This window comes from Asterias rubens, chromosome 5, assembly GCF_902459465.1.
Source record: "Asterias rubens chromosome 5, eAstRub1.3, whole genome shotgun sequence".
Lineage (NCBI taxonomy): Eukaryota > Metazoa > Echinodermata > Asteroidea > Forcipulatida > Asteriidae > Asterias > Asterias rubens.
The window spans coordinates 9,351,782-9,378,649 of NC_047066.1; the positions used below are offsets into that span (position 1 = coordinate 9,351,782).

General features: G+C 37.7%; 2 protein-coding genes across 3 annotated transcripts in view; one reads left to right on the forward strand and one right to left on the reverse strand.

The window, feature by feature from the left end:
* Positions 1-3,035: 3,035 nt before the first annotated feature.
* LOC117290793 (peroxidasin homolog) lies at positions 3,036-15,275 on the reverse strand. The gene is made up of 15 exons (XM_033772351.1): positions 15,056-15,275; positions 13,122-13,294; positions 12,258-12,393; positions 11,141-11,334; positions 10,633-10,815; positions 9,238-9,468; positions 8,468-8,571; positions 7,710-7,937; positions 6,912-7,073; positions 6,066-6,241; positions 5,435-5,602; positions 4,897-5,066; positions 4,424-4,547; positions 3,895-4,040; positions 3,036-3,113 (listed from the first exon to the last, which is right to left on the reverse strand). Exons 1-15 carry the CDS (start codon positions 15,091-15,093, stop codon positions 3,067-3,069), a joined length of 2,280 nt encoding a protein of 759 aa, XP_033628242.1. The 5' UTR covers positions 15,094-15,275; the 3' UTR covers positions 3,036-3,066.
* Positions 15,276-16,402: 1,127 nt separating this feature from the next.
* The window catches only part of LOC117290791 (3-methyl-2-oxobutanoate dehydrogenase [lipoamide] kinase, mitochondrial-like), a 13,589-nt gene continuing 3,123 nt past the window's right edge, over positions 16,403-26,868 (forward strand). The window contains exons 1-9 of one of the 2 annotated variants that reach the window (XM_033772348.1): positions 16,403-16,558; positions 19,699-20,194; positions 21,268-21,336; positions 22,460-22,618; positions 24,028-24,147; positions 24,691-24,789; positions 25,149-25,222; positions 25,958-26,086; positions 26,518-26,607. In XM_033772348.1, the coding sequence (XP_033628239.1) occupies positions 19,931-20,194; positions 21,268-21,336; positions 22,460-22,618; positions 24,028-24,147; positions 24,691-24,789; positions 25,149-25,222; positions 25,958-26,086; positions 26,518-26,607 (1,004 nt within the window). In that variant the 5' untranslated portion in view covers positions 16,403-16,558; positions 19,699-19,930. The remainder of the gene's footprint in view (positions 16,559-19,698; positions 20,195-21,267; positions 21,337-22,459; positions 22,619-24,027; positions 24,148-24,690; positions 24,790-25,148; positions 25,223-25,957; positions 26,087-26,517; positions 26,608-26,868) is intronic. The other variant, XM_033772349.1, reaches the window with a different exon arrangement.

Genomic DNA, 26,868 nt, shown 5'->3' on the forward strand with positions numbered 1-26,868 from the left:
ATAATATACACATAATGAATGTTTATGAGTGCAATGGTGCAAATATGTTCATGAGTTGAAAGATGGAATGTTCTATTCAACGAGGCGTAGCCGAGTTGAATGGAACATTCCAGCTTTCAACGAATGAACATATTCGCACCATTGCACGAATGAAAAACATTCATTATTTGTTTTATATAACATCCAAGTAGATCTTTGTCATTTTGATTGAAAGATACAACTTTCAAAACAAACAAAGCGTAGGCCTCCAATTTTTAACTGTAGAAGACGAATGCTAGTAATTTTACTAATATGCCTTGCTGCGTTACCGAAGACAACGCGCACGCAGTGATGTTTTTACTCAGCTTTTTCGTTCCATCCGAAAAGTACTATTGCACGCTGCCAGCGTGCAATGGTACTTTTCGGATGGAACGAAAAAGCACGGTGAGTGACTCAGCGTGCAATGGTACTGTTATTTGCTATCACGTGACGGACAATCCTCCAATCAAATGGCAAGGATCTGCTTGGGTGTTATATAATATTAGCTACAAGCCCTGCGGCTGATTTCACGAATTGTTAGGATTAATCCTATCTCGAGTTGGAATGAGACTTAGGACGGGTTCTATCCGTCCTACGTCTTCAGATCAAGACAAGTTAGGATCAGTTTGTTGAAATCAACGGCTGCAGTCTGGTGGTTTTGGCCCCCCAAATTTGAGCCCTGCATGGAAAGTGCTGATACAACGCTTTACATGATTTTCTTTCTATCCGATTCAAATTCAACATGCTTTAAATAATTTGAAACATTCATCGATTATTTCAGGGATTAGAGGTTTACAAATATAACTTAAAGACAAACAAATGTTTTACTTTTGTCAGAATGCCAACCACTTTTATAAAGATTATACCAAAACTGATCTTCAAGAGAAAATATTTTGTATGAAATACTGTCAGAGTTGAGATAATGGATTTTGTAGACACCCAACAGTTGTTGTTGCCCAATTTGATTTTGGAAGTTGAAAGCAACATGTGATCATGTTGTAAATTATAGCCAGACCATTTTTTTCCCTGCTCAAATCGAAGAGCAGGATCACCTAATTCTATGACTTTGTTTAAAGGTTGGTGGGGCGGTGTTTATATTGAATACTTGTGGAAGGTAATTCTTTACTTTAAAATATTTTACGGGCTACTCGGTATTTTAGTCAAGTGTAAAGATAGCTAAGCAACAAGGAACTAGAGTGGAGTGTCTTGTCTCGAGACTCGCGTTAGGACGAGTAACTCATCCTATCTCCCAAGTTAGGACAAGTTCTTTGTGAAATCGGCACCTGCTTATCTATGCATTATGTGATTATTAATTTTATTCACTAGAGTTTGTATTCAAATTTTTAAACAGATCTATATTCCATATTCGTTTTGTCGGCCTGGAATAATTGGACAGCCGAAATATTTTTGCCAACAAAACGTAATGTTTGTATTATGTAAGGAAACGCACAAAAATAATATTTAGACAGGCCTAACCTAGAGAAACAGCACTTGTATTTTACCTTATCCGAAGTATTATTCAATATTGATATCAAGTCATGCCAAACTTACAAACAAAATGTTTTGTAGTAAAGTATAAACTCAAATACCATTAATCTGTAATTTTAAACCAAGTGCAACTCCGATGTTAATTTTGGTTTGAAGCAACGAAAATAAATTGTACAAACATGAATAAGGTTTGTTTCTCTAAACAATTTATATACAAAAGGAATATTCTTCATAATGATGTTACATCGTTTAATAGTTGCAGTGCATGCTGCTAATGATAATTGATACATAATTATCCCCTTGTCTGCATGGTATAGCTACTATACAAGTAACAAGGTATACATTTTAAATACAAGTTTGTAAGTTTGTACAAGTTTGTCGAGTTTGTACAAGTTTGTCGAGTTTGTACCATGTGAAAGCTCTTGAAGTAATGCGCAGATCTCACACAAAGTATAACCCCTTGTTTCTTTTACTTACGATTGAAACCGGAATATTCCTGGGCTTCATTCTGAGGTCTGCAAACAAAACGATCTGGAATGTTGACACGGTCTTTATGTATGACGAACAAAGTGTAACCCCCCTGAGCCTTCCAATTAAAGGAATTATGACGTAATTACCATCCACAGCGCCCTCTCGTGACAATTCCATTTAAATAATTATGTTTTACTGGAACCCTCATGCAAGTTAAATTTGTTTTACAAAAATAAGCAGCAAATTATCGGTTTGGGGCATCGACTGACCTGCCAAAGAAATTTGATGTTCAGTTTTCCGAAAAATATGTTTGATTTCAAGAAAAAGTGACCCTTATGATGGGCTTACACAAAACACCAGGGTGGTGCTTAGAAATATTCGTCAAAAAAAGTATTTAAAAAAAGGCCATGTGAAATGATGAAGGGTCAAAGATGATTATGGACGGGGGCTAAACGGCAGATCTATAACAATGAAACGGTGTAAACAAACTGCGCTCACAATGTACGTGCTCTGTATTTGTTTTATTTTATTTTTTAAAGCCATGCGAATTTAAATCAGATAATAAATTATTATATACACAACCAAATATTACACGAAATTCAAAAGAGCAATAATGTGAAACTTAAACACAATGCAACTGTATTAAAATCGATTTAAAAGAAGGCAAATCATTATAGATTCAGAAAAAAAGGTGTGTTTGTCAAAGAAATTTTCTTACACCGAAATTGTTCAACCTTTTAAAACTAAGCCAAATAAAAACAAAATGTTTGTTTTATAAGCTACTAAAATTTAAACGCAGTTTAACTGTGTTAATTTCTTGAAACATCAGGAACAAATTCTAGAAACATCAAAAGGTTTCTTTTTTAAAGAAATTTCCTACACCGGATTTTTATTTAAACATTTTTTTGTAAAGCTATAGCCAAATAAAAAAACAGATTAAGTTGTATAACACGCAAAAATAAAAATAAAAAAGCCAACCACTCCTGCCATGATAACAATGGGATAGTCAAGTAGACGGAATTGTTAAATGTGTGGCACTCAGTGTCGGCCATTTTTTCTTCTTCTTCGTCTTTGTGGTTGTATAATCTATTAACCACCAAAAGGAACATCCAAGCCATCGTCTTCTGTGACGTCAACTGCGAAAAGGAAAACAAACATGTTGATGTAAGATGTAAACAAGAAAACGAGGAAAAGAACTGATATTGTGTTTTCGATAATAATAATAACCGTATTTATAACGCGCCTTTTGCCAAAGGATACAAAGCGCCATGTATTATATTACTGCAAGGAGTGGGCGAATTTTGAGATATAAGACCTAATCCTTAAGCACCATGTAATGGTTTACAAGGTGCTGTGGCGCAATATGCTGCCAATCCAGCCAGGAACACCGGGGCGAACCCCTTCTCTTTTCGATAAGTGCACTGGGTTCCACATGGGACCAACGGCTCTACGTCCCATCCGAAGGACGAAGCAATGGTTATGTGTCTTGCTTAAGGACACAAGTGTCACGGCTGGGGATTCGAACCCACACTCTGCTGATCAGAAACATCAGAGTTTGAATTCGGTGCTCTTAACCGCTCGGCCACGACACTCCCATATTGAAACTGTTGGGCCTTTACAATGGACACGTGGCTTTTGATTGGACGCTATGGGGTACAAAAGGCTTTCGTTTTGTAGTTTGTATTACGGTTTGTTGAAAGTCAAAACATTATAATCTACATAAGTACCTCAAACTATAATTATTTGATACATTTCTCTGCTGCTACCAAAATTGGAACATGTCTAAACTACATCGAAACTGATTTTAGTTTTCCTTTTATTTCGTGAACTAACATAGTCCGCCATTTTGTCAATGAGGCAACAACTTGGTTCTACAAAATGGCGGTTTGTTTTCAAGGTGATTATTTAAAAGCTTACCATAACCCTCTGTCCAAGGTTCAAGATTGAGTTCAGGTATGTTGTCATCACCCTGACATGATACCCTACCATTGAAGAACCCAGGCATGTCTCCTGCGTCACCAGGGAAGTGGTTTTCTCTACTGTATGTATAAAACGACTTTATGCTGCAACAGAAAGATAAAAACAAGTAGTACAAGTTAGGGTAAAACTTAATTAAATGTATAATCTGAAAGTGATCAGTATCAGTGAAATTGTGAGTTTGTATCGTACCAGTTTTTTTTATGCAAGTCGCCAGACACACAAGGCCTGATGAAGGCCACTTCAAGGTGTGGGCTACAATTATGTTTTTTCCTACTCCTGTAATTGTTTACCCCTTTTACAGACGAAAAGAGGTAGATAGAGAAGAAGATGAGATCAGGGTATATGCGAAACAACATGGACCATAACTGCAAGAAATTAATGCCATTCATGGGATGAGGGCTTTTATCCTACACTGGATGAGAACAAAGCAATGATGATGATGAATATGATGATGACGATGACTTACGCATTTTCTGGTGGCGTGCCGGTGTCTGCTACACGGAACACATAGGGTTGGATTGTTGGTACGTCATTCGTTGTGTCGCACAACACTCGAGCCATCGTCACTTTACGGATCTCAAGCAGTTGAGCTGTTAAGCAACGTATTCAATTCACCATTCATAAATATTATACAATTAAAAAACATTTTATGCAAATTGAGATATCGCTATAAATTGGTATTTCTCTTTAGATATCCAAAAGGTTGAAAGTGTCACTATCTTGCTGTCCGAGTGGTGTCAGTTTCGCTCTTTTGAGAGTGAAAAGTCAATCGGTGTCACTCTTTTTGAGTGAAAGTGGAACGAACTTCACTTTAAATCGAGTTGAAAGTACCCGTCTTTCACTCCAAAAAAAAAAGAGTTGTCTGCATATGGCTCTTTGCAAGAGTGGTATGGCGGAGAAAAAGGTGTTTTTCACTCTTTTACATCGACCCCAACTTACCTTTCTTAAATGCTTGCTCCCCAAGACCATTCTCATACCAGAATCGATCACCGAACTTTAGCCGATGGAACTGTTCACCAATCAAGCACGCTAGGGTAGCCCCCACAAGCTGGCCACGCTCTGGTGTCTCACCAATCAGAGCTGGGAATAGATCTATGTCATTTACGGATCTGCCCAAATAAAGGGGGTAGACAACAACACTTGCCGAATAAATAGTGTTACTAGATAACTACATTTTTAAAAGAGGAACTTGACTCATTTGGTAGGTAATACTCACAAAAGTTACTTGGTAACGAGCAATTCAGAGCTGTTGAAAGAAGAGGGCCACTGAAGACACGTAGTTTTTGAGAAAGAAATTTCCCGATCAAATAATAAAAGACTTCAGCTGAAGCTCCTTTTAGGCATCTGAACGCACAAAATTGACTGTGCAACAATAGTGTTTTTAAGCAACATCATCTGTCAACAAAATCGTTTGAAGAATACATTCAAAAAAATGATGACAAGCCACTGAGGCCAAAGTGTAAAACTCTTAACTTACTCGTATGTTTTTCTAAAAACCGAGACAGTCGCTTCTGACATGACGTCCAACAGATCATCAAAGCTACCCGCTTCAGGTAACTTGCAATACTTCCTCCAGGCATTGTAGTCAGCAATACTGTGATCTCGACCTCTTTGTATGTTCAATGCAGCTAGATCGAGACCTTGACTGAGGGTCGAACATAGACATTTCAAAAACTTTTTTTTTTTTTTTAACACAACTTATCAAAAGAGAAAAGAAAAAAGCTGCTGCCTAAGAAAGCAACTCGTATTTTCTTTTGGTAAAGATCGATAGCCTCGGGTTGTGGGAAGTGGGTGGGGCTTACAGTGGGATGGAAACACGCTTACGAAAGGGATACTTTTGTTATGGCATTGGTTTTTAAAAAGTTTATTAAGTGGTGATGGTTAAAACCTTAAAATCCACATGTATGTATATTTATGATTGTGGTAGCATTGGTAATTATTAATAATTAGTTGATGAGCGAACTGGTAAAAGGCGCTATGCGGCTCTCGCGAGTCTTTTTTTCGTGTTGTCACTTGGCAGTGGTCGTCCCCGTGCTCTTTGTGTTGTGTACATTTAATGCAGCCGCGGGCCCCTTGATAAACGAACTATAACTACATAAGACCTTTACCCATCTTCGGGATCAGCAAATAGATGTTTTGTAATCGGAGCCGTCAGTAAGAGGTCGATCGTGAGGAGTTTCTGCACGATCATCCCGCGCAAGAATGCGTCCATCCCGCTGTGTCCGGGACTCGTGACTAAATGAGTTGCGTTGAAGAAGGTTTCGTCCAGTTTCACGTGCTCTATCTGCAAGACAGAGAAAGAGAATGTTCAATGGTTCCTTATTTCCTTTTTTTTAGGTATCGATTCAACTTTAGTATCCCTGTAATAAAAATATAATATCGAAGTCTTATATAAACAAATTTATTCACACATTCACTTCCCGCAAGTACAAAATAATCAGTTCCATGTGTTTATACACGCATGAGTAAAGAACTGAATCCACCCACGTCGTCATAACTTACCTAAAGACATGGTATATTAACCAAACCATGCCTAAACCAACAGCGAACTAGCCCCCAATTACAAGGAAGGACAATATACAACATTATTCATATTATAGCCTATGTAATATCTAAAATCTACTATTTTACATAATAAATAATACTAATAGAAACATCTTTGGAAAGGAACTTAAGGCAAACATTGCAAATTAAATCAATTCCATTTGGGAAAAGAAACAAATAAGCGTGTACGACTGTACAAATATATTATAAATATATTTTACAATAAATTACAACCATACATTACACTTAATTAAATAAACAAAAAACCAAAGATAACACATGAAAATTCAAATTAATTTTGTTTGAACATTGGTATTGGTTTATTTGTATATCTATGTACAATTGGACGTATACTTTTCTTCAGATTTGCCCCAATATTATTCCATTTGCAACCGCCCCTTTTGTTTTACCTCTGCGTAGTCCCGATCCAGCTTGAGCAGTGTGGTGGGAATTTGTGAATGTCCCATGCGGAATGCTGCCGTAGCAAACACGTTGGAGATGCTGGGATTGACGTGAGGGTCGTACCCGAATAGGTACGAGGTTGGATGGACCTGCAGACCGTGCTTGGCCATCTGACAAAAGAAACACATGTTGGAGAGTAGAAAGGTGGTTAAATGATCCGAATTAAACATGTTTAAAAAATGAATTAAATGCTTTTAAATTGTGTCCTTATGAACTGTACAATATTGGTATTTACTAAAAAATAATTTTAGCATAAAAACAGCTACCTCTGGAGTAACGCAGTTTTTGAGAAAACGGTAATTTTCACTCAATAACTTTTGAAATACTTCATACCTGAACCTTTTATTGGCATCGGAAAGCAAAAACAAAAAATTGCAGCAAGAATTGTTTCCCTTTTTATTTTATTGCAAATTCGATGACAAAATTGAGCCCAAATCTTCACAGATTTGTTACTTGCATATGTTGGGATAAACCAAGTGAGAATGTTGGTCTTTGACATTCAAACGTGTCCAGGGGTGGATTTTACAAAGAGTGAAGAGTCGTCTTATCTCGAGTTAGGACGAATTTCCTAACTTAGGACTATGAGCCTTAAGTTTGTAATAATTCCTAAAGAGTCCTAGAACTAGTCCTAAGTTAGGCCTATCTTATCTTTGTGAAATCGACCTCTGTTCCTTCAAAGTCCTCAGTTTCAATGGATAGACAACCCCTACTTATAATGGTGCTGACAAGACGCCATTTTAACATACATTCTTAGATCCCAACAGAGGAGGCAGGTATTCATTATACACGATATGCTGCCACATTGCGATGCACACAGCCCTGGCTTCCTGATACAGCTTCTCATCGTTCCAGCCCGGGTTGAGGATAGATAACTTCTCTGCGATCCGGTTATGCTGACGAAGTAGTACCGTGTGCAGGCTCGCTAGGCCCGGCTGCTCGGCCGCTCGAGCGTCCCCCGTACGACCACACTTCAGCTAAAAGAAGACAAAAAATACGATAAAACAAAGGTTCAGTCAGAAGTTGACAAAGATGTAAAAGATGACGTCGACTATTTAGCGATAAAATCCGCCTAAAAGACGCCCGAGGCACTTTAGAGATTAAAGGTGTAAAACAAGTAGCCAGTTAACATGCCCCTACATATAAAACATATTTATATAGAAATAGGAGTTAAACCCTTAAAAACATAAACAAACTACCAGTTCCAAATAATGGCTACATACAATGCATGTACCATTATTAAAAAAAGATTTTACTAAAAAGGAGTAACTAACTAAATGAAGTGGGCAACAATTTTAGGACATAGAATTGTTTTAAAATAAAATCTACAACAGTATGATTTTATGATCAGTGAATGGTATGGGAGAACTATTTAAATTAAATTATTCATCTTGATTGTTGAAAACTGATATAATAATATAACGGAGCATTCTTTTCAAATAACTAATCAAAATGTTAAATTGAATTACTTTTTTGTAAAAATTGTCTGCGAAATACCCTTACTAACCTGTGGACTTGCAATGATGCAATCTTTATGTTCCTCGTCGTTCGGTAATAGTTCATGACCTACGTCACTGTTTGGGTCATCGATAGATAGCAGTAAACCTTTACCTGGATCATGAAAAGCAGGAACGAAATGAAATTTCTTTAAAGACCACCTGCATATGACGTCACAATCCCCAGAAAGACCCCCGACTTGGGTTAGTGAAGACTCAGGCCGAGTCCGAAATGGGTCCATACATAAGGTTGCTTAAGCAGAAAATACTGCTTAAAAATAGCAAAAAGATATGGTATTTTGTTTGTTAACCTTATTCATGTAAGCATAACTATTTTGTACTTGGCTCTCTTTTGGGCTTAAAGGCAGTGGACACTATTGGTAATTACTCAACATAATTGTTAGCATAAAACCTTTCTTGGTGACAAGTAATGGGGAGAGGTTGATGGTATAAAACATTGTGAGAAACGGCTCCCTCTGAAGTGCCATTGTTTTTGAGAAAGAAGTAATTTTCCACGAATTTGATTTCGGGACCTCAGATTTAGAACTTGAGGTCTCGAAATCAACCATCTAAACGCACACAACTTCGTGTAACAAGGTTTTTTTTTCTCCATTATTATCTCGCAACTTCGATGACCGATTGAGCTCAAATTTTCACAGGTTAGTTATTTTATGCATATGTTGAGATACACCAATAGTGTCTTTGACAGTTACCAATAGTGTCCACTGCCTTTAAGCAGCTCTGTGCGAATTGTGTCCCGTTCTATTGATGCATTTATTACCTTTGGACAAATCTCTCAGTGACTTTCCTTGCGTCTCCGAGTTACCGTAGACTTGAGACAAGTCTAGGAATGACGTAATCTGATTGAGCTGTTGCCTTGGTGACGTGTTACAATCCTCATCTGGTACGGCGACGGATCGTTGAAACTTGAAGCAGTGCGCGGTAAAGAAAGAGTCGTTGCTTGGGATCATGATCGGTAGACACTTTGGGGTAATTTCACAGGTGCAGTTTACTGATATGAAAAAAAACGGAAACACAATACTTTGTTTCATTGATACCTTCTGCCAATAGGTGGTGCAATGTAACTGTTTGGTTTGGTTTATGGTAACACCCTGATGTAGTGGTGTAACCGAGTCATATTTGTCAAGTCAAGTCAACTCTGCCTTAGTCAAGTCAAGCCACAAGTCATTATTCCCGAAGTCAAGTCAATATTCAAGTCATTCTTCCCGAAGTCAAGTCAAGTCATTATTCCCGAAGTCAAATCATGTCGCATAGTAGTGAAACTGGCAATTTGAGTCTACTAGAATCGAGTCGGCAACACTGCCGTGGCGTCTAAAGCATTTTGGTGGATCTCGAAACAATCGACGTTGCATGTACCAACTCGACGTTTCGATCAGTATGCTCTGATCGTCTTCATTAGAAAATCCGACTGACGACGTGGAACCTTCGCCTGACTCAGTTGCTGAAACTTGTTTTACTTTTTAAAGGCACTGGACACTATTGGTAATTGTCAAAGACTAGCCTTCACAGTTGGTGTATCTCAACATATGCATAAAAAAACAAACCTGTGAAAATTTGAGCTCAATCGGTCATCGAACTTGCGAGATAATAATGAAAGAAAAAAACACCCTTGTCACACGAAGTTGTGTGTGTTTAGATGGTTGATTTCGAGACCTCAAGTTCTAAACCTGAGGTCTCGAAATCAAATTCGTGGAAAATTACTTCTTTCTCGAAAGCTATGGCACTTCAGAGGGAGCCGTTTCTCACAATGTTTCATACCATAAACTTCTCCCCATTACTCATCACCAAGAAAGGTTTTATGCTAATAATTATTTTGAGTAATTACCAATAGTGTCCACTGCCTTTAAATCTCAAAGTTTTATGCGGGAAGTTTACAGTTAATAGTTTTTAAAAACCATTGGCCATCCCCTCCCTATTGTGTCTTCGTTGTGTGCATGTAATATCGGAAGTTATATAGACGTATATAGATGGAAATTTGCATTGGGGATAACGAATATCTATTTTGGTTTAACCCATATACACATCGGTATATATGGATTTGTTGGTTATGTGTGATATAACAATGAGGGGGTTGGGGTGGGGGTTTATACCATCTGCCCCAAGTCGAGGATGCCATTTTATTTTTATTTTTTTGTATGGGGGGTGTCTCAAGTACCGTTTTCCAGTGCAGAGTGGTCCACATCGTGGTCAAGAAATTGTCCGAAGTGCATGCTCAGGAGCGTCCAATGGTCGGCGCTGTTATCGTGGTCTTTCTCAGCGTCTTTGATTGTGCCCAGGCAGACGAGCCGTGGTGGTGGAAGGGCTTCACCAGATTTTGCAAGTCTTGGATTATCTAAAGCTGTGGGTTCGTGTATTGGGAAAAAATATATATTGCCATTGTTTACGAGTTACTTTTGAAAAACACTTGTAAAAAAAACGCATACTGTGTAGCAGAATTCCCCTATGGAGTTTTTTCTTCTTTTGTCATTTGGTTTCATAAAAGAGTACCCTCAACAAAAAAGTAACGCATTTGAAGGCTCATTCAGGTCTCTTTATAGTGCAGTCCGTAAATACATTCTCAAGGGAAGTTATGAACTAGTTCCATCCATTGTGGGAAGAAAAAAAAACAGAAGTTCATGTATACTGTTAAAAAAGTTGAGCATTCTTTATTATGATTAACTTACCATCCGCATACGCTGCCGGGAGTTGACGAACAAATGGAGTAAAAGCTTTACCCCAATTGACATTCAGTGGGTTATTACATGCTCCATTATGGGTCCTATATATTGAGGTAGAAGGACAGTCACTGACAGTGTAATCGACCCCAGCAGCACTGCACAGTTCGCGCTTCGCTGGACCGGACAACTCTGACAGCGTTCTGTATGAAATTCAATTTTTAGGTTGATTTAACAGAGATAATACACCTAGCTGTTGCAAACTGCTTACCAACCTAAAGGACATTATGGTATAAATGCAACTGTTTTATGGCCTGACTTTTCGAGTTCTAGGATCGAAACATCAGGCCATTACAATTTGAATGATCTGTCTTTATATGAGAAAAGCAATGTTGCTCATAAACCCAAAAAAGACATAAACGAAACGTCGAGGTGTCAAACCACCGGTTTCTACAAAGGCCACCACTCCCCTACCCCACTAGTCAAAACATATTATCCAAATGGTGTCACCGTTAAACCTCACCAGATTGTACTCTCGCCATGCAAAGATTCAAATCCTTCATGTTGCTGTTTGTCCGTACGCCAAAAAAAAAAAAAAAAGGACCGGTTCTCGTGCACGCCCTTTTCAGTGTGTTTTTGTTTCGTTTTCATAAATGTATTATTTCAATTCAAGGGTGTTCTTTTACTTGAGTTTGGGACCTAACCATGGAATGTTATGGGTGTTTGTTGTCCCGGTCTTTTTGGTCATGTGCTTTGTGCTTTGTCTGTGCTGTCTGTATTATCTTTATTGTATCTGTATTGGATCATTTCTTTGTATGGGTACTCCCTATAATACAAGCTGTGCTTACTTGGTTGTTGCCCCCAATTTCCTGCATTTTGTGTATCACTTTGCTAACATTGTATTTATATTGATTGAGGAATTGGAAATAAATGTTGAACTGAACTGAACTGAATCTATGACCATCTCAGCATTAAGTATGTTTCTGGCTAAGCGATTTTATTAGAAAACTTGAATTACTGGCATTCTGGTTTTTTTTTCTCTCAATAATGAGATGAAAGTGCCGAAGAAAGACGCAGTGCGTCCTTTTTTCGGCACACGCTGTTCGTGTGCGTGCGGTGTACTCACCTCTCACTGTACGTTGACGAGACATTCTTCAGCACACGTACAGCATTTGCCATTCGATCTGACATCATATGAGTGAAGCCAAACTGCATAAGAAGGTCATGTGGGTCACGTCTTGATCTCTCGAAAAGCTCGCCATCTTGAAAAAGATTTACGGTTGTCATTAAAAAAAAACTATAACAAAAACTGTGATTACCCGAGTAATATGCCTGTGATTTTTTTCCACAGGGCTCGAGAAAGTACTAAGTATACAGTGTCAACACACATCGGTGTTGGGTAAATAAAAAAATCACACAAATTAATATTCTTTATCCCCGATGCAAATTTAACATATGTTATACCGTGGTTTCTTGTTTGTTGTCAAAGGCACTGGACACCTTTGATAATTGTCAAAGACCAGTATTCTCGATTTGTATACCCCAACATAATGCATAAAATAAAAAGTCTGTGCACATTTTGACGCATGTGGTCATCGAAGTTGCAAAAGAATAATGAAAGAAAAACACCATCGCTGTGCAAGTTTGTGCGCTTTTAGATGCATGATAAAAGACTTCATGGTTTGAAGACTTTTAAATATATTTGAGTGACACGTTGCCTCTTTCTAAAAAATTACGTTATACCAGAAGGAGTCGTTTCGAACAGTGTTTTTTTTTTTACTATCAACAGCTCTCCGGTGCTCGTTATAATACCAAGTAAGTTTTTATGCTAATAATTATTTTGAGTAATTACCAAAAGTGTCCAGTGCCTTTAAATCGCTTCTGAACTTTGAACTCGGTGATACTCGACAAAGATTAGTTTGTTTTCAAATTGTCTCATTCCCTCTAATTTTTCGTAATCAGAAAAAAACTATGAAATAATTCTATTTACCTGTTCCGTCTTGACCCGCTTGTTCATGCAACCATCGTTCTGTTTCTAGAATATGGCTTTCTACATCTCGAAGAAATAACCTCTCGTTGTCATCTTTGACCAAATCGGCACCATAGTTTGTGGCAAATACAACCGGTGATATCCACAGAAATACTAAGCAAACTAGGGAAATTCTAATGAGAAGAAAAGTTAAAATCTATTGATAAATTCTATTGATAAATAATGCTCATAATAGTCACCTCCAGTTTTTTTAATCCGCTAGATGGATGAATTTTGTTCGGTAAAAGTTACGTTTATGAACGTAAATGTAAAACGCATACGTATGCCTACCGTTCACAAATAAAGTTAATTGATCCATTGATTGATTGATTCATTAATTTATTTATTTATTAATTTCGCAAATAAAAAAATAAGAACGATAATGAAAAAAAATACATACACATAGGAGAGAAAAAAAAAACGTAGCACCCCTGATGGATTAAACAAAAAAATAGTATGTTGTTTGCTACATGTGCATAAAAATTTGATTGCTGCGTTTGTTTTGTTTTTATTTTAAAATTCATCATGACACATCTTCCAGTGGAATAAATATGGATTTATTTTTGGGATAGCCTTTGGTTATACGGGCGTGGGATTCCACTCGGCATAATCAGAGTACGTCATGAAAAAAAAGAATTGGAAAAAATGTCCGTATGGCGCCAACACTTTTTCCTTCGATATGAAATAATATAGTATCTAGTTTACATCAATGAGGTATCCCTCTTTGTAAAAATGAGTGAAAAAGTGGTGGCGCCATACGGAAAGTTATCCAAAGAATGGAATTACCATATATTGTAAACAATATGGGTAGAATAACAAGCAACTTTTTTTAAAGGCAGTCATTGTTGTACACTAAATATTACTTTAAAGGAAAATCTGCGATGGCCCTGATATCTTTCATGATATACTCCGACTGTGTCACCAATTCCAAGCTTACATATCATCAAAGGCACAATCCTTCCTTACCAACCGACAGCATACAACTTCGAAAAACTTCTTCATGAGACCACACAAGACTTCAAGCATTTCATTGCAGCAAAGCATTCACAAGGAAATGGTAGACAGTAAGACACAAACAGGGTCTATTTCATTGGTATGCCATACATCAAATGTGCACTGATGTGTTTTAGATTTGTCTACGTAGTGCAATGGGCTAGCATTCCAAAGTCCAGACCAACGTAATTAACAAAGTAATTCAGATTTCTTACAACAGTTAACCTGGTATTTCCAAACACAAAAAGAGTTATTCGAATAGCTTTTGAAAAGCAGCGGACATTATTAGGTCCACATGAAGGTAGAACTATTTCTATTTCTATGATACTCAATCTACCGTAGTAAAATCAGTAGGCCTAATGATGTTTTTCTCACACGGTAAAAAGGACAATGTAACAAGTACATAGTATAATGCAATTTGAGAAACAATTCGTTTCGAAGTATTGCGGTAATATGGAAAAATATATCACTTTTTATCCACACGAATTTGAACAATGATGAGAAGCGCTACCGGTAACGCCGCTAGGTTGTGTAATAACAATTTATGGACTATTATTATTTCCTGCGTGGACATCATTGCGGATGTCGGCATTATCTCAATAACTCGAATATCTTTTGAAATAGAAGACCAGTCTTCTGTTGTATATCAACATAATATGCATCAAATAGCGAACCTGTGAAAATTTGAACGAAGTTGTGTGCTTTCAGAAACTTGATTTGGAGACCTCAAAATCTAATCATGAGGCCTCCAAATCATTTGTGGAGAATAACTTCTTTCTCAAAAACTACGTTACTTCAGAGAGAGAGCCGTTTCTCACAATGTTTTAGACTACAAAACAGCACTCCATTACTACCAATAGTGTCCACTGCCTTTAAACTGCATCTTAATTTAAGAATCTTACCTCTCATTCAGGAGATTAGCTTGCTTTCTTGATGACATCTTTAATCGCAATGAAATAATTGGATTCTAAGAACGTCTATAAATCACAGCCACCTTACCAAAAACTGAGCAAAAATGTGGAGATGAATGGATTGCTATGTTCTTATATAAGAGCGCTGACCAGCCATATGTTGGCGAAACCACTCAAGCTTATAACCTCTGACTTGTCCTCTCGAACATGAATGATTAAATGGGCTTTCTTTTCTGAAGAGTATTTTGAGGGGTTGAGACATAAGGTTTATACGCGCTGGTGCATTCAACTTCTAAAGACAGCAAAAATAGAAACGCAGCTGTTGGAAAAGCACCTATAATTAAAATTTGTCACTCGTATTCTAAAAAATAAAGTACCAGAAGACGGAAAATGTTATTACGGTGATTTTAAAAGTAACACCTTGTTTGTTACAATCGGTCGAGTATTGTTGTCGCGGTTCGTGCTTACAGGTGAAAAGTGCCCATTTCCTTTGTTGCTCCTATTTATAAACAAGATTATAAACACAGTTCTTTTAATTCTTTAACATCTGTGGTAGGCTATGACCTAGGAATTAACCACCTTTGTGTAACATAGAACCATGTCATTATTATTTGTATGAACCGACTCTGAAACCACTTATATTTATTGAAATGTCATGTACTTCCCTGCACTACGGGCCATTGTCAAGATAGATTTAAAATAAAAAAAATAAAAAAATAATAATAATAATCAATTACTGAAACTCTTGTCATTTCAGTCCTGGTCTATAAACCATATAGGTATACAAAAAAGGAAAAAAAAAGCATAAGGCCTATGTCACAACTGGTATAAACCCCGGCACCGCATTGAAATAATTTACAACACATTGAATTCCATTGTTGTAAACCAAAGTATTATATCACGATGTGCAAAACAAATTAGTTTACAATAGGCGCCCCATCCCGACACTTATGAAAAGTTTTCATTATTCACAATTTATTATTATTTTACGGTAGCTTTTAGCTGTCAAAAACTCAATCATCAGGCTCCGTTTTTCACTTCATCGGCCTTGCGCTCCCAAATGTCATTGTGCCACTGGGCTCATGTATTTACAAGAATAAATGATATAGATCATTTCCCAATCACCTTCTCGGAAAAAAATATTGACCGATAAAACATCGGCCAAAGTCAAACAATAGAAGTCAAACTATTCGTGACCTTACCTCCCCAATCATGAATACAATGGAAAGCGCTATGTCAACAAACAAACGATCGCCAGCATAAATTCTGCACGGTACCCAGACTCATACTTGCGTTAAACAAAAGTGACAGTAGATGGGGCAACAGACTATTTGGGTTTGTCACGCCATGCAATCCGAGAGGTTTACGTTGGAAATTTCAGATTAAAATATAGCTTTCACCATGGTTTCTACGACGAGTTGAAATACTAAAGACGTCACTAGTTATGTAGAGGGGTAACCTGAAGTTGGTAATTCAGTTGGACAAATTGTATTTGTAAGTATTTGTGTTTACTATAATGAAAATAAATGTAAACTTGTTTACTTGATTTCGAAATCGCAATCTGCATTCGTTTTGTTTTGTTTAACTCCTCCCATTCTCAGATTGGGATCGTTCTGTTAGTGTTAGTGTTATAAATCGTCTCCAATATGGAGACAATAGCGGAACAAACCCCGTCCGTCACAGCATAGAGTAAGATGGTTCTAGAAGTACGTTTTGTTGGCTTATGTGTTTGCTATTTTTAAACATAAATACATAATATGAAAATAATAGGACCATTCATTCAATAGTCAATTTATTCAATTCAAATTTAGTTCTAAATCTATTTTCTACATCATGCAAATTGCAACCTAAGCATGCTAAGGTTTGTGTCGTGATTCAGAATTCATATTCCTTCCCATAATGCATTGTCAAAGACCAGTCTTCTCACTTGGTGGGTGTATCTCATCATGCAGGAAATAACAAACCTGTAAAAATTTGAACTCAATTGGTTGCCAAACTTGCAAGATGATAAAGGAAGAAAAAACACACTTGTCACACGAAGTTGCGTGCTTTCAGATGCTTGGTTTCGAGACCTCAAAATCCGATTCTCATGAGGTCTCGAAACCAAATGTGGAAAAAAAAAATTCTTTCTCAAAAACAAAAAGCTTTCTCATGCTAAGCTGATTTTACCCTGAACATAAATAAAGAATTTTAAAGTAGGTTTACAAGCATTCAACTAACATTGTAGGTTAGGCTATAGCAAAATCGACAGGTTAATGAATTGATTTTAGTCAGACTCTAATCAATAATACAAAAATAGAAATATACAACCTACTCATTACAATATAAAGGGCAAATGGACATCACGAGATGCTGCCACTTCACCAGATTCTCCTACATGTACCCCTAAAAAGTAGGTGTTGGAGGGGGCGGTTTAAAAAGTAGTTTTTTTATTATTTTTCCTTTAAACTTGTATTGAACTTGGGCTCATTTAGACTGAAATATGTTAGCATTTCATCTTGAACAAACGCCATTGTAAAAAATGAAGTACAACACTCTGGAAATTCGCGCTCGACCAATTTAAAAACCAATATTATTCAAAGAAGTTTGCGTTCATGGTCCATTGATAACATCCAAAGCAAGGTGGTTTCTTGTTTGTTTTACTAATCTCACTTGAAAAGGCTTTTGACGTAGCCATAACCGTAGTTAAAGGCAGTGGACACTATTGGTAACTACTCAAAATAATTGTTATCATAAAACCTTTCTTGATTACGAGTAACGCTGAGAGGTTGATAGTATAAAACATTGTGAGGGACAGCTCCCTCTGGAGTGACGTAGTTTTCGAGAAAGATGTAATTTTCCACGAATTTGATTTCGATTTGAGACCTCAGATTTAGAATTTGAGGTCTCGAAATCAAGCATCTGAAATCACACAACTTCGTGTGACCATGGTGCGACAAGGGTGTTTTTTCTTTCATTACTATCTCGCAACTTCAACGACAGATTGAGGTCAAATTTTTACAGGTTTGTTTTTTATGCATATGTTGAGATACACCAAGTGAGAAGACTGGTCTTCGACAATTACCAAGAGTATCCAGTGTCTTAAAAGAGACTTTATTATAATGGCTGAGCAGTGAGCTAGCGTATTCAGAGGGGCTGTTGAAGTGTTTTAAAATGTGTGGCCATGTTTTTTTCTTCATCACTTTTGTCATTAACCTGAAATATATGAATTTTATCTTGAACAAATGTCCATGGACAATGGATTGTTTTTAAAAATAAAATACATTACACTCCGGAATTTTAGTTAAGCGGAAAGTTAATTAACCAACATCATTTGCATTTTCATGGTCCATTGAATGTATTATTTACATTCAAACCAGGTGTTTTTGTTTTTCAAAAACCTCACCTGAAAATGATTTTGACATAAAGAGAAAGTGAACTGGAAAAAACATTACCCTGAAAAACAAAATGTTAAACTGTATGTTGATAAATTTAGTGAACAAGTGTATTGGGGGTGGCTTTAAAGTGATAAAAGCAGTATCCAAAACAGTGCTGGTAAAGCTGTACTTCCCATCCAAACCAGGCATGCCAGATGGTTTTTTGTTTTTAAAAAATCTCACAATTAAAAAGGATTTTGACGTATACAGGTAGAGAAAAAAAATCTTTAAAATAGGGGCCTTAACCCTATAAAAAGCGACTGCCAGCACAGTGAACGAGCGAATTCAAAATTGGACGAATCATTTTGGTAGATAGTGTGGTTAGATCATGCCCTAGCTCAGCTGGATGAAAAACAAGTCTCATGCAATAAGGTCAGATCAGCTTTCTGTCTTTGTACTTATTTTGAAAAATTGACTGCGCAGGATCTGATGAGCCTTGAAATCAAGTGTTGTCATGGTAACTTTGACCTCCCATTGATAGACGAGGGTAGTTACTCATGGTGTGTGCTGTGTGCTCAGTGAATAATCCTTGGACTTGCAGTAGATGTACGGTCAGAGGTCATGTTCAATTGCTATGTATGTTTGTTTGTTTCCTTTTTTCTCTCTCAAAATATTCGTAGGTAGGTGTATTGTCATATGTGTAGTGGGAACAGTTGTACTTAAAGGAATGGGAATGGACAAATAGGCCCTATCATATTTCAAAAACCGGGTTGTATGATCTTTCCAAAAGTTTACAGGTTTTTTTTAGATACGTACTATTCTTTGCAAGGCATTATAGAATATTTTTTAAATATGTAGGCCTATGTTATTAAGCAATCATTGTTATGGGTTTAAATGCAGGTAGGTTTACAGAGTTAATGCACTGGGACCAGTCAGGTGGATTAAAAAATGCTTGGATTTTATTTTCCTCTTAATACTTTTAATACCCTCGTAATGTTTAGGTAACAGAAAATACCTTAATTGTGTGATTTTTGTTTTATTTTTTTTTCAGTTCCCAATTAGTTTACTGCCTACATGCTTCCGATACGTTAGAGACACAATTGCCTCATTTAAGATTTGGACTCTAATTCTTGAGCATAATTCAACCAGCAGCCCACCGTGCTTGCAAGCCAGATACCCGGCGCTGAGTTTGAATCCCTTGCTGTATGTATTCACTTTTCACAACTTACGAATGTAGATATCAAATTTAAAGTGTTTGACATGTTTTTTTTTCAACAGCAGTGCACAGTATTTCAACAATTCTAGTAGCGTCCAAATCAACCTCCAACAACTTTCAACCAATGAAAAAGTGTAACACCGTGACATGTTTTTGACTGCCCTATGAAGTCCTGTGGGTTTTCACTGAGTTCAACTGGACTGGACCACCCTGTGCCTACTCAACTGGGCCGCACTGTACCTGTAATGACATCAGCTGTGTCCATTTAGCCGTGACCCAGTTTATAAAGTCAGCATGGCCGGGAGCGGAGCGTTCGTTCCCAGGATTCGTCTCCTTCCGCTAGGGTGTCGTCAAATCGGACGTACCAATACCACTTCGAACTTGAACAAGACAAAAAGCAAAACACCAGACTGCAGGGTATTCTTAGCGGCAGACAGCGGGATGGTTGCCAACATTCGGCCAATATCCGTGGTACATGATTACAGTTTAGCAAAGCAGAAATCAAGGCCAGTTGTTTCATTTTACAACCAGACGGCTATCGACTCTGCAGCTAAAAAGGTAACATTTTAAAATAAATTTCAAGTTGAAATGTCAAAAGACGCTCACTTTATCCTCTTTTCTTCAAGTCACTGGCCCAATTAAATAGACAGTTTTGTAGCGGGAAGTAATGCTTGTAGTCAAGTTTTCTGCTAAGCGAAAATTAGCAGGAAACCAGCACTTAAGAAATTACATTTGTACAGGGCCTTTAAGTCACTTTACCTTTGTATTTGTGTGACAAAGAGGAAATATTTTTAACCTCTTACAATGTATTAAAGACTTTAACCCAATCATTTATTTATTTATATAATGAATCTGCTGGCCAGTAATGAAAATAGACGTTGTGACATATATGTAAAGACTTAAGAGCCAACACTGTGGGTGGCCCCAGGCCTGGAGTTTAATCTTTTAGAGGACAAGGAAAGTCATGAGAATAATTTTTTTTTTTAAAGGGCTCCAAGGCAACGACCAGGGCAGCAGTGGCCTTTGATGCCTTTGTGTAATTCCAGGTCAAGTTAAGTGGCAGAAGACTTACCAGGTACATCCATTGTTCTCGGTAATATTATGCGCAGGGTCAGAACTACGTTAATAATGGAAATTTACCTGGTAAAGTCTGCTGCCACCTAGCATTCCAAAGTCTCTCATAGTTAAAAAATACATGTAAATCATCAAAGAAAAAAACAGCTCTTGCAATACAATGCTATAAACCAGTGGAGCCTATTCGAAACAGCTTCGTTTTTGGCTTAGTTGTACAAGGTTGAAATCCTTGAAAAACAAAGTACTGTTATGTACTGTGCCAGTACATGTATATATGCAGTTCGTTGTCCAACGCTACGTGGTGAATACAGAGCGGGCCTGTGCTTGCATAAAGTGCCTTGGACAAGGCTAATTTGTGTGAAGTGGGCGACAAGTACATACCGTACATGTAGACCTGCAAAACGAAAATATGTCACACATATGATCAGGATTTACCTCATAATCTACTCTAACAGATGGAGCACCTTTCAATGGTCAGAAGTACAGACCCTACTTGAGCAGCTGCTCGTTATTTCTTAAGTCAATTATAATCTCTATTGTTATCTCTATTGTTTCAGCCATCAGTGCGTCTCACTCCAGCAACTCTCCTTTATACCGGCAAGGCACCTGATGGGAACCATCTGCTGGTGAGTATGCTTCACTATGGCTTGAAGTTAACTTTGGACCGCAGGCCCGAGGCTAGTGATATTAGGCTCGGACCAGTAAACACACCAGGTGGTCTGGTTGTCTTGTGTTTTTCAATTCACTAAAAGTACATGTACCTCACAGTATCTTTAAAGGAACCGGACACTATTGATAACTCCTCAAAATAATTATTATCGTAAAACCCTACTTGGTAACGAGTAATGGGAGCTATTGTATAAAACATTGTGAGAAACGGCTCCCTCTGAAGTAATGTAGTTTTCAAGAACCACAAGTTTGATTTTGAGACCTCACAATTTGATTTCGAGGTCTCGAAATCAAGCATCGGAAAGCACACAACTTCGTGGGACAAGGGTGTTTTTTATTGCATTATTGTCTCGCAACTTCAATGACCAATTGAGCTCAAATTTTCACAGGTTTGTTATTTTATGCATATGTTGAGATACACCAAGTGAGAAGACTGGTCTTTAACAATTACCAATAGTGTCCAGTATCTTAAAATACCTTTCAATTGGTCAATGTTTCAATTGTGTTGAGTGTTGAAGCACACCGTAAAGCCCGGTTCATACTTCCTGCGTTCTTGATAATTTTACTGAGACGAAGTCGAGGTAAATTATAAAGAACCAGGCCTCGGGGGGTTTAAACCACTAGTTGAAAACAGATTCAACACACTTTAATTCCCATTCATTAATACCTTTGCGGTCAAAAACATCATCACTTTTTGGTCAAAAAGTAAAATAAATGCAAAAATTATAATTGTTAAATGATTTCTTTCAACAACACCCCTCCAGCTATGATATGGTAAAGCCCTCCGCCGCCCATGGGTAAACAACTCCTTATAAGGGAATGCTGTGCGCGTCGCGCGTATCGCGTGATGTGGCACAACTGTTTCAGCCATTGCTCTCGACCAATAGGAATGAAAAAAACTGTCTTATAAGAACAGGTGCAAGGTCGCGTGTCACGCCCATGAATTAACACTTTTTACCGGTCATAAACAAAGGTTTATACACACCCACGTGACGCACTCTCCACCAATATGAATAGTGAAACTGTCTGAGGTATTTATGAATATATATTTATATAATATTTGTTTCTCCTAAATTGAAGCGGAGTGCCCAGTATTTACACAAGGAGCTGCCTGTCCGTGTGGCACACCGTATTGCCGAGTTCCGAGGCCTGCCTTTCATTGTTGGCTGCAATCCTACCATACTTCAAGTGCATGAGATGTACATACGAGCATTCCATATGACAGCAGAGTTCCCTAACGTAAGGTTACTTATAGAGTCAAGTGGGTGGCACCCATTGTTAAATGCTTGAGGTTTGGAGGCAAGAGTCACACCTTAGCCACACTAAAAAATTTGTTTCCACCTCAAGCACTCCATATGTTTTATCATGCAGTATTTGCGGGGGTAAAAGGGACAGTGGATCGTGGCTTTAAACCTTTCTATGAGCCAGTTTGAGGTACAGTGGACACAATACTATAGATAGCACTGTTAGGTTCGGGTAAATCTGATCACATCCACCCAAATCACACAGTGCAATACCACAGTGTCCACCATTTTTCAAAAAAGGCTAATTGCAATATCACAGCCCGAGTTTTTGCCAACCGAGGTTGGTTAAGTATGGAAAGTCATTAATGCAAAACAAAACAGATAGCCATAGCTAGTACAAATGTAACACTATTGTTCAAAAATATGTTAAATTTGTTGGAAATAAATCAACAAATCATTAGAGGTATTTCAGCTCATGAATCTTTACAGAAAGGGTTGCTTACCAACAATGGAAAGGTCGGAGTAACTATAAATATAAATATTAATAGTAAACTTGCGGGTACAACCATGGGTAAAATCTCTTTTGAAGGAGTGGTGGCTCTGAAAAGATAAAAAGGTCTATAGTGAACAACACAGGATCCATGAATTTTGTTCAGCGTGGTTCTTTAGCGAGTGAGGTACAAAAAGTATCATGCATATTCTGTTTGAAGTGACATCGTAATGTATTTGTGTTTACTTTGCTGTGTAGACTTTTTTTGAAAACCTGTCTCGGTATTACTCCTACTGCAGTGGAGTAGATTTTGTTAAACTCAGAGACGGATAAACACAAAGTTTTGAAAAAGAACTGTCCTGTTTATTGTACAACCTGGGGAGGTAGGACATTAGCTAGACCTACATGTACTATTTGCTAAGCCGTTTGAGGGATTTTTTTTAATACTAATTTCGCTGTGCGAGTTATTGAAGCCATTAATTTTTATACACTTTCGGTAAACAGTATTGTCCAAGTCCCACACTTCGTGTATCACAACTTATATCTAAAATAACAAACCTGTGAAAATTTAGGCTCAATCGGTCATCGGAGTCAGGAGAAAATAACGGGAAAACCCGTTTCGCCGTGTCATGACATGTGTTTAAAATAAATTAGTAATTCTCGCTATTGAGAATTGATATTGTTTAAATGTTTTCTCAAAAAGTAAAGCATTTCATGGAATAATATTTCAAGAGAAGTCTTTCACCATTACCTTCTGTAAACCCTGTAAATTATTTGTAAATCTGTGAACTTTTTTTTTTATACCGAAAGTGTATAATGGCTTTAATTGGTTTCAATGTTGCAACTAGCCTGCTCTAGTCATTGCCAGGACACCTCACAGAGTCTAGTATATATGTCTTTTCTTGCTGTCTTAGATAACCAATCATGAAACAGAGCAGAGATATTGCCAGCTCGTCAACGGTCTCCTCGACGACCATAAAGATGTCGTAACACACCTTGCCGAAGGCTTCAGAGAGTGTAAAAAACACCTCAAGGTAACAATAATAATAACATTAGTGGCTTCTTATATAGCGCGCATATCCCTCACTCAGTGACGCTCTAGGCGCTTTAACACACAGTATTTCCTGCAAGGTATGTGGGACTTTATTTGAATTACGAGACCTAATCCTTTTGCATATAATGGTTTTCAAGGTGCTGTGGCACAATATGCTGCCAATCAAACCTGGAACAACGGGGCAAACCCCTTCTCTTAGCGACAAGTGTAACTGGGTTCTTTTGTTTTACATGTATGCATCACACAACACACAGAACCAGACCTACAGCTATATATGTCCCATTTGAAGGACAATGTAACAATTAAGTGTCTAGACTGGGACTCGAACCCAAACCCTGTCGATCAGAGACACCAGAGCTTGAGTCTGTTGCTCTTAACTGCTAGGTCACAACACGCCATAAAAACATAGCCAGAGGGAGCCAGCATGACGTACTGGCCATGGAAACCCCAAGGTTGTTGGGTGTATATTTTGTATTCATAATGTTTATCAGTTTTGTGTGTCCTCTTCTTGTTTTTCATCCAGGATGAAAGCATCATTTATTCTTTCTTGGACCGAACTTTAACCTCTCGTCTAGGGTTGAGGATGCTTGCTGAACACCATCTTGGACTTCACCAAGACAGGGTGGGTGGAGAATACATCATTCTTAGAGATCAAAGCATTTTATTCCTGATCTTTTGAGACTTAAAACCAGAGTTTCCTTTTTTAGGAGTATCCACATGTAATTGGAGAATGTTGAACGCTAGGTGGCAGCAGATGAAATATGCATGTGTTTAGAATTAAGTTAACATGGAAAATTGTGTGCTGGCACCTTGCATCTAAAATCACAAGCCGTCTGTGTCATTTGAATTTCCTGAGGTTGTATACGGCGCCCTCAATAGGTCAGGTAGACAATTGAATTAAATGGAATTGTTTTAGTAGTTAGCAAATTTGAATTGAATTGAATTTGGCTAATGCTTTTTCTTCTTCTTTCCTATCATCAGAGAGACTTCATTGGAATCATTTGTACAAAGATGGCTCTGAAGAGACTGATTGGCAAATGGGCTGACTTTGCAATGTAAGAAACCCTCTTTGTTTCAGGTTCCATTTAAGAAACATTATTATTGTTATTTTAAACCATTATTCATAATACCTCAGACAGTTTCGTTATTCTTATTGGTGGAGAGCGCGTCACGTGGGTGTGTATAAACCTTTGTTTATGACCGGTAAAATGTGTTAATTCATGGGCGTGACACGCGACCTTGCACATGTTCTTTAAAGACAGTTTCTTCATTCCTATTGGTCGAGAGCAACTGCTGAAACAATTGTGCCACATCACGCGCGACGCGCACAGCATTCCCTTTTAAGGAGTTGTTTACCCCTGGGCGGCGGAGGGCTTTACCATTTCATAGCTGGAGGGGTGTTGTGTTGAAAGAAATTATTTAACAACTATAAATTTTGCATTTATTTTACTTTTTGACCATAAAGTGATGATGTTTTTGACCGAAAAGGTATTTATGAATGGGAATCAAAGTGTGTTGAATCGGTTTTCAACTAGTGGTTTAAACCTGCCGAGGCCTGGTTCTTGATAATTTACCTCGACTTCGTCTCGGTAAAATTATCAAGAACCAGGCCTCATTGGGATTAAACCACTAGTTGAAAACCTCTTCACCACACATTGATTCCCTTATTATCACACCTTTATTTTAAGGGATGAGTGGAATTTCTCTCCACTGCACTCCTTAATCTTGTCTGAGGAGTGTGCCCTAATGTTCATTGATGCTAAATTGTTCCATGTGTTTCTTGATTCTAGGGAGCAGTGTGAGATGAGATACGGCTTCACCCCAAAGGTGCGCATTAACGGACACACTGGAGCAAACTTCCCCTATATCATGCAGCCTCTGGATTACATGCTTCCAGAACTCATCAAGAACTCACTCAGGTAAGTAAAATAATAAGATGATATGCAAAAGTTGCATGGCCAGGATTTTTCAAAACGAATATTGGAATGAACTTTGACAGATAAAGTTTAGACAATAAACAAACAGAATGCAAATTTAAGATGCATAATGTACATGGCTAACGGTCATGATGCAATGTAAGGCTCCTTCCAGTTTTTATGCCCATAATTTGAATCTGAGAAGCGTAACTGCCTGTAACACCACTTCTTAGATTGTGTGTTCCTATTCTGCGTGGACCTATTCGCTCCAGATAATCGGCAACATTTAAAAAAGGGGACCACCTTTTCCAAAAGTTAAAAGTATATTTTGAATTATTAAAGCATGATCAAGAACATGCATTATTGCAATGAAAATGTGATTAAGATTCTTCTTCTTCTGATTCTGTTGTACTTTATTTAATTTTCTTTGACAGAGCAACTGTTGAGAGTCATCTAGATACACCGCATAACCTCCCAGATGTTGTGATTACTATAGTCAATAATGACATGGACTTCATCATCAGGTAGGTCAACTTGTCAGAAGGGTATTCACAACAGCGGTAAGATTGGAAACAAAAATTTTCACAAATTTGCTCATCAGTTATATTTGTAGTAAGCCAAGTCTGTCAGTAAGACACTCCTGGCACTAACCAAGGCATTTCTGCTAATGAGGGTACTTAAAGTCAAGACTGAACAAGTGAGTTTTCAGGTTGGTTTTGAAGCTGGAGCGTGTCTACTAGTCTGAGGTTCAGTGGAAGATCATTCCAAAGAGATAACCAGAATGT

Coding starts and splice junctions, on each gene's coding strand:
- LOC117290793 (XM_033772351.1), bottom strand. CDS start 15,093: ATGTCATCAAGAAAGCAAGCTAATCTCCTGAATGAGAG. Junction 5,067..5,434: donor GTTTTTAGAAAAACATACGA/GTAAGTTAAGAG, acceptor TTATTTGGGCAG/ATCCGTAAATGACATAGATC. Junction 3,114..3,894: donor ACCTTGGACAGAGGGTTATG/GTAAGCTTTTAA, acceptor TCCTTTTCGCAG/TTGACGTCACAGAAGACGAT.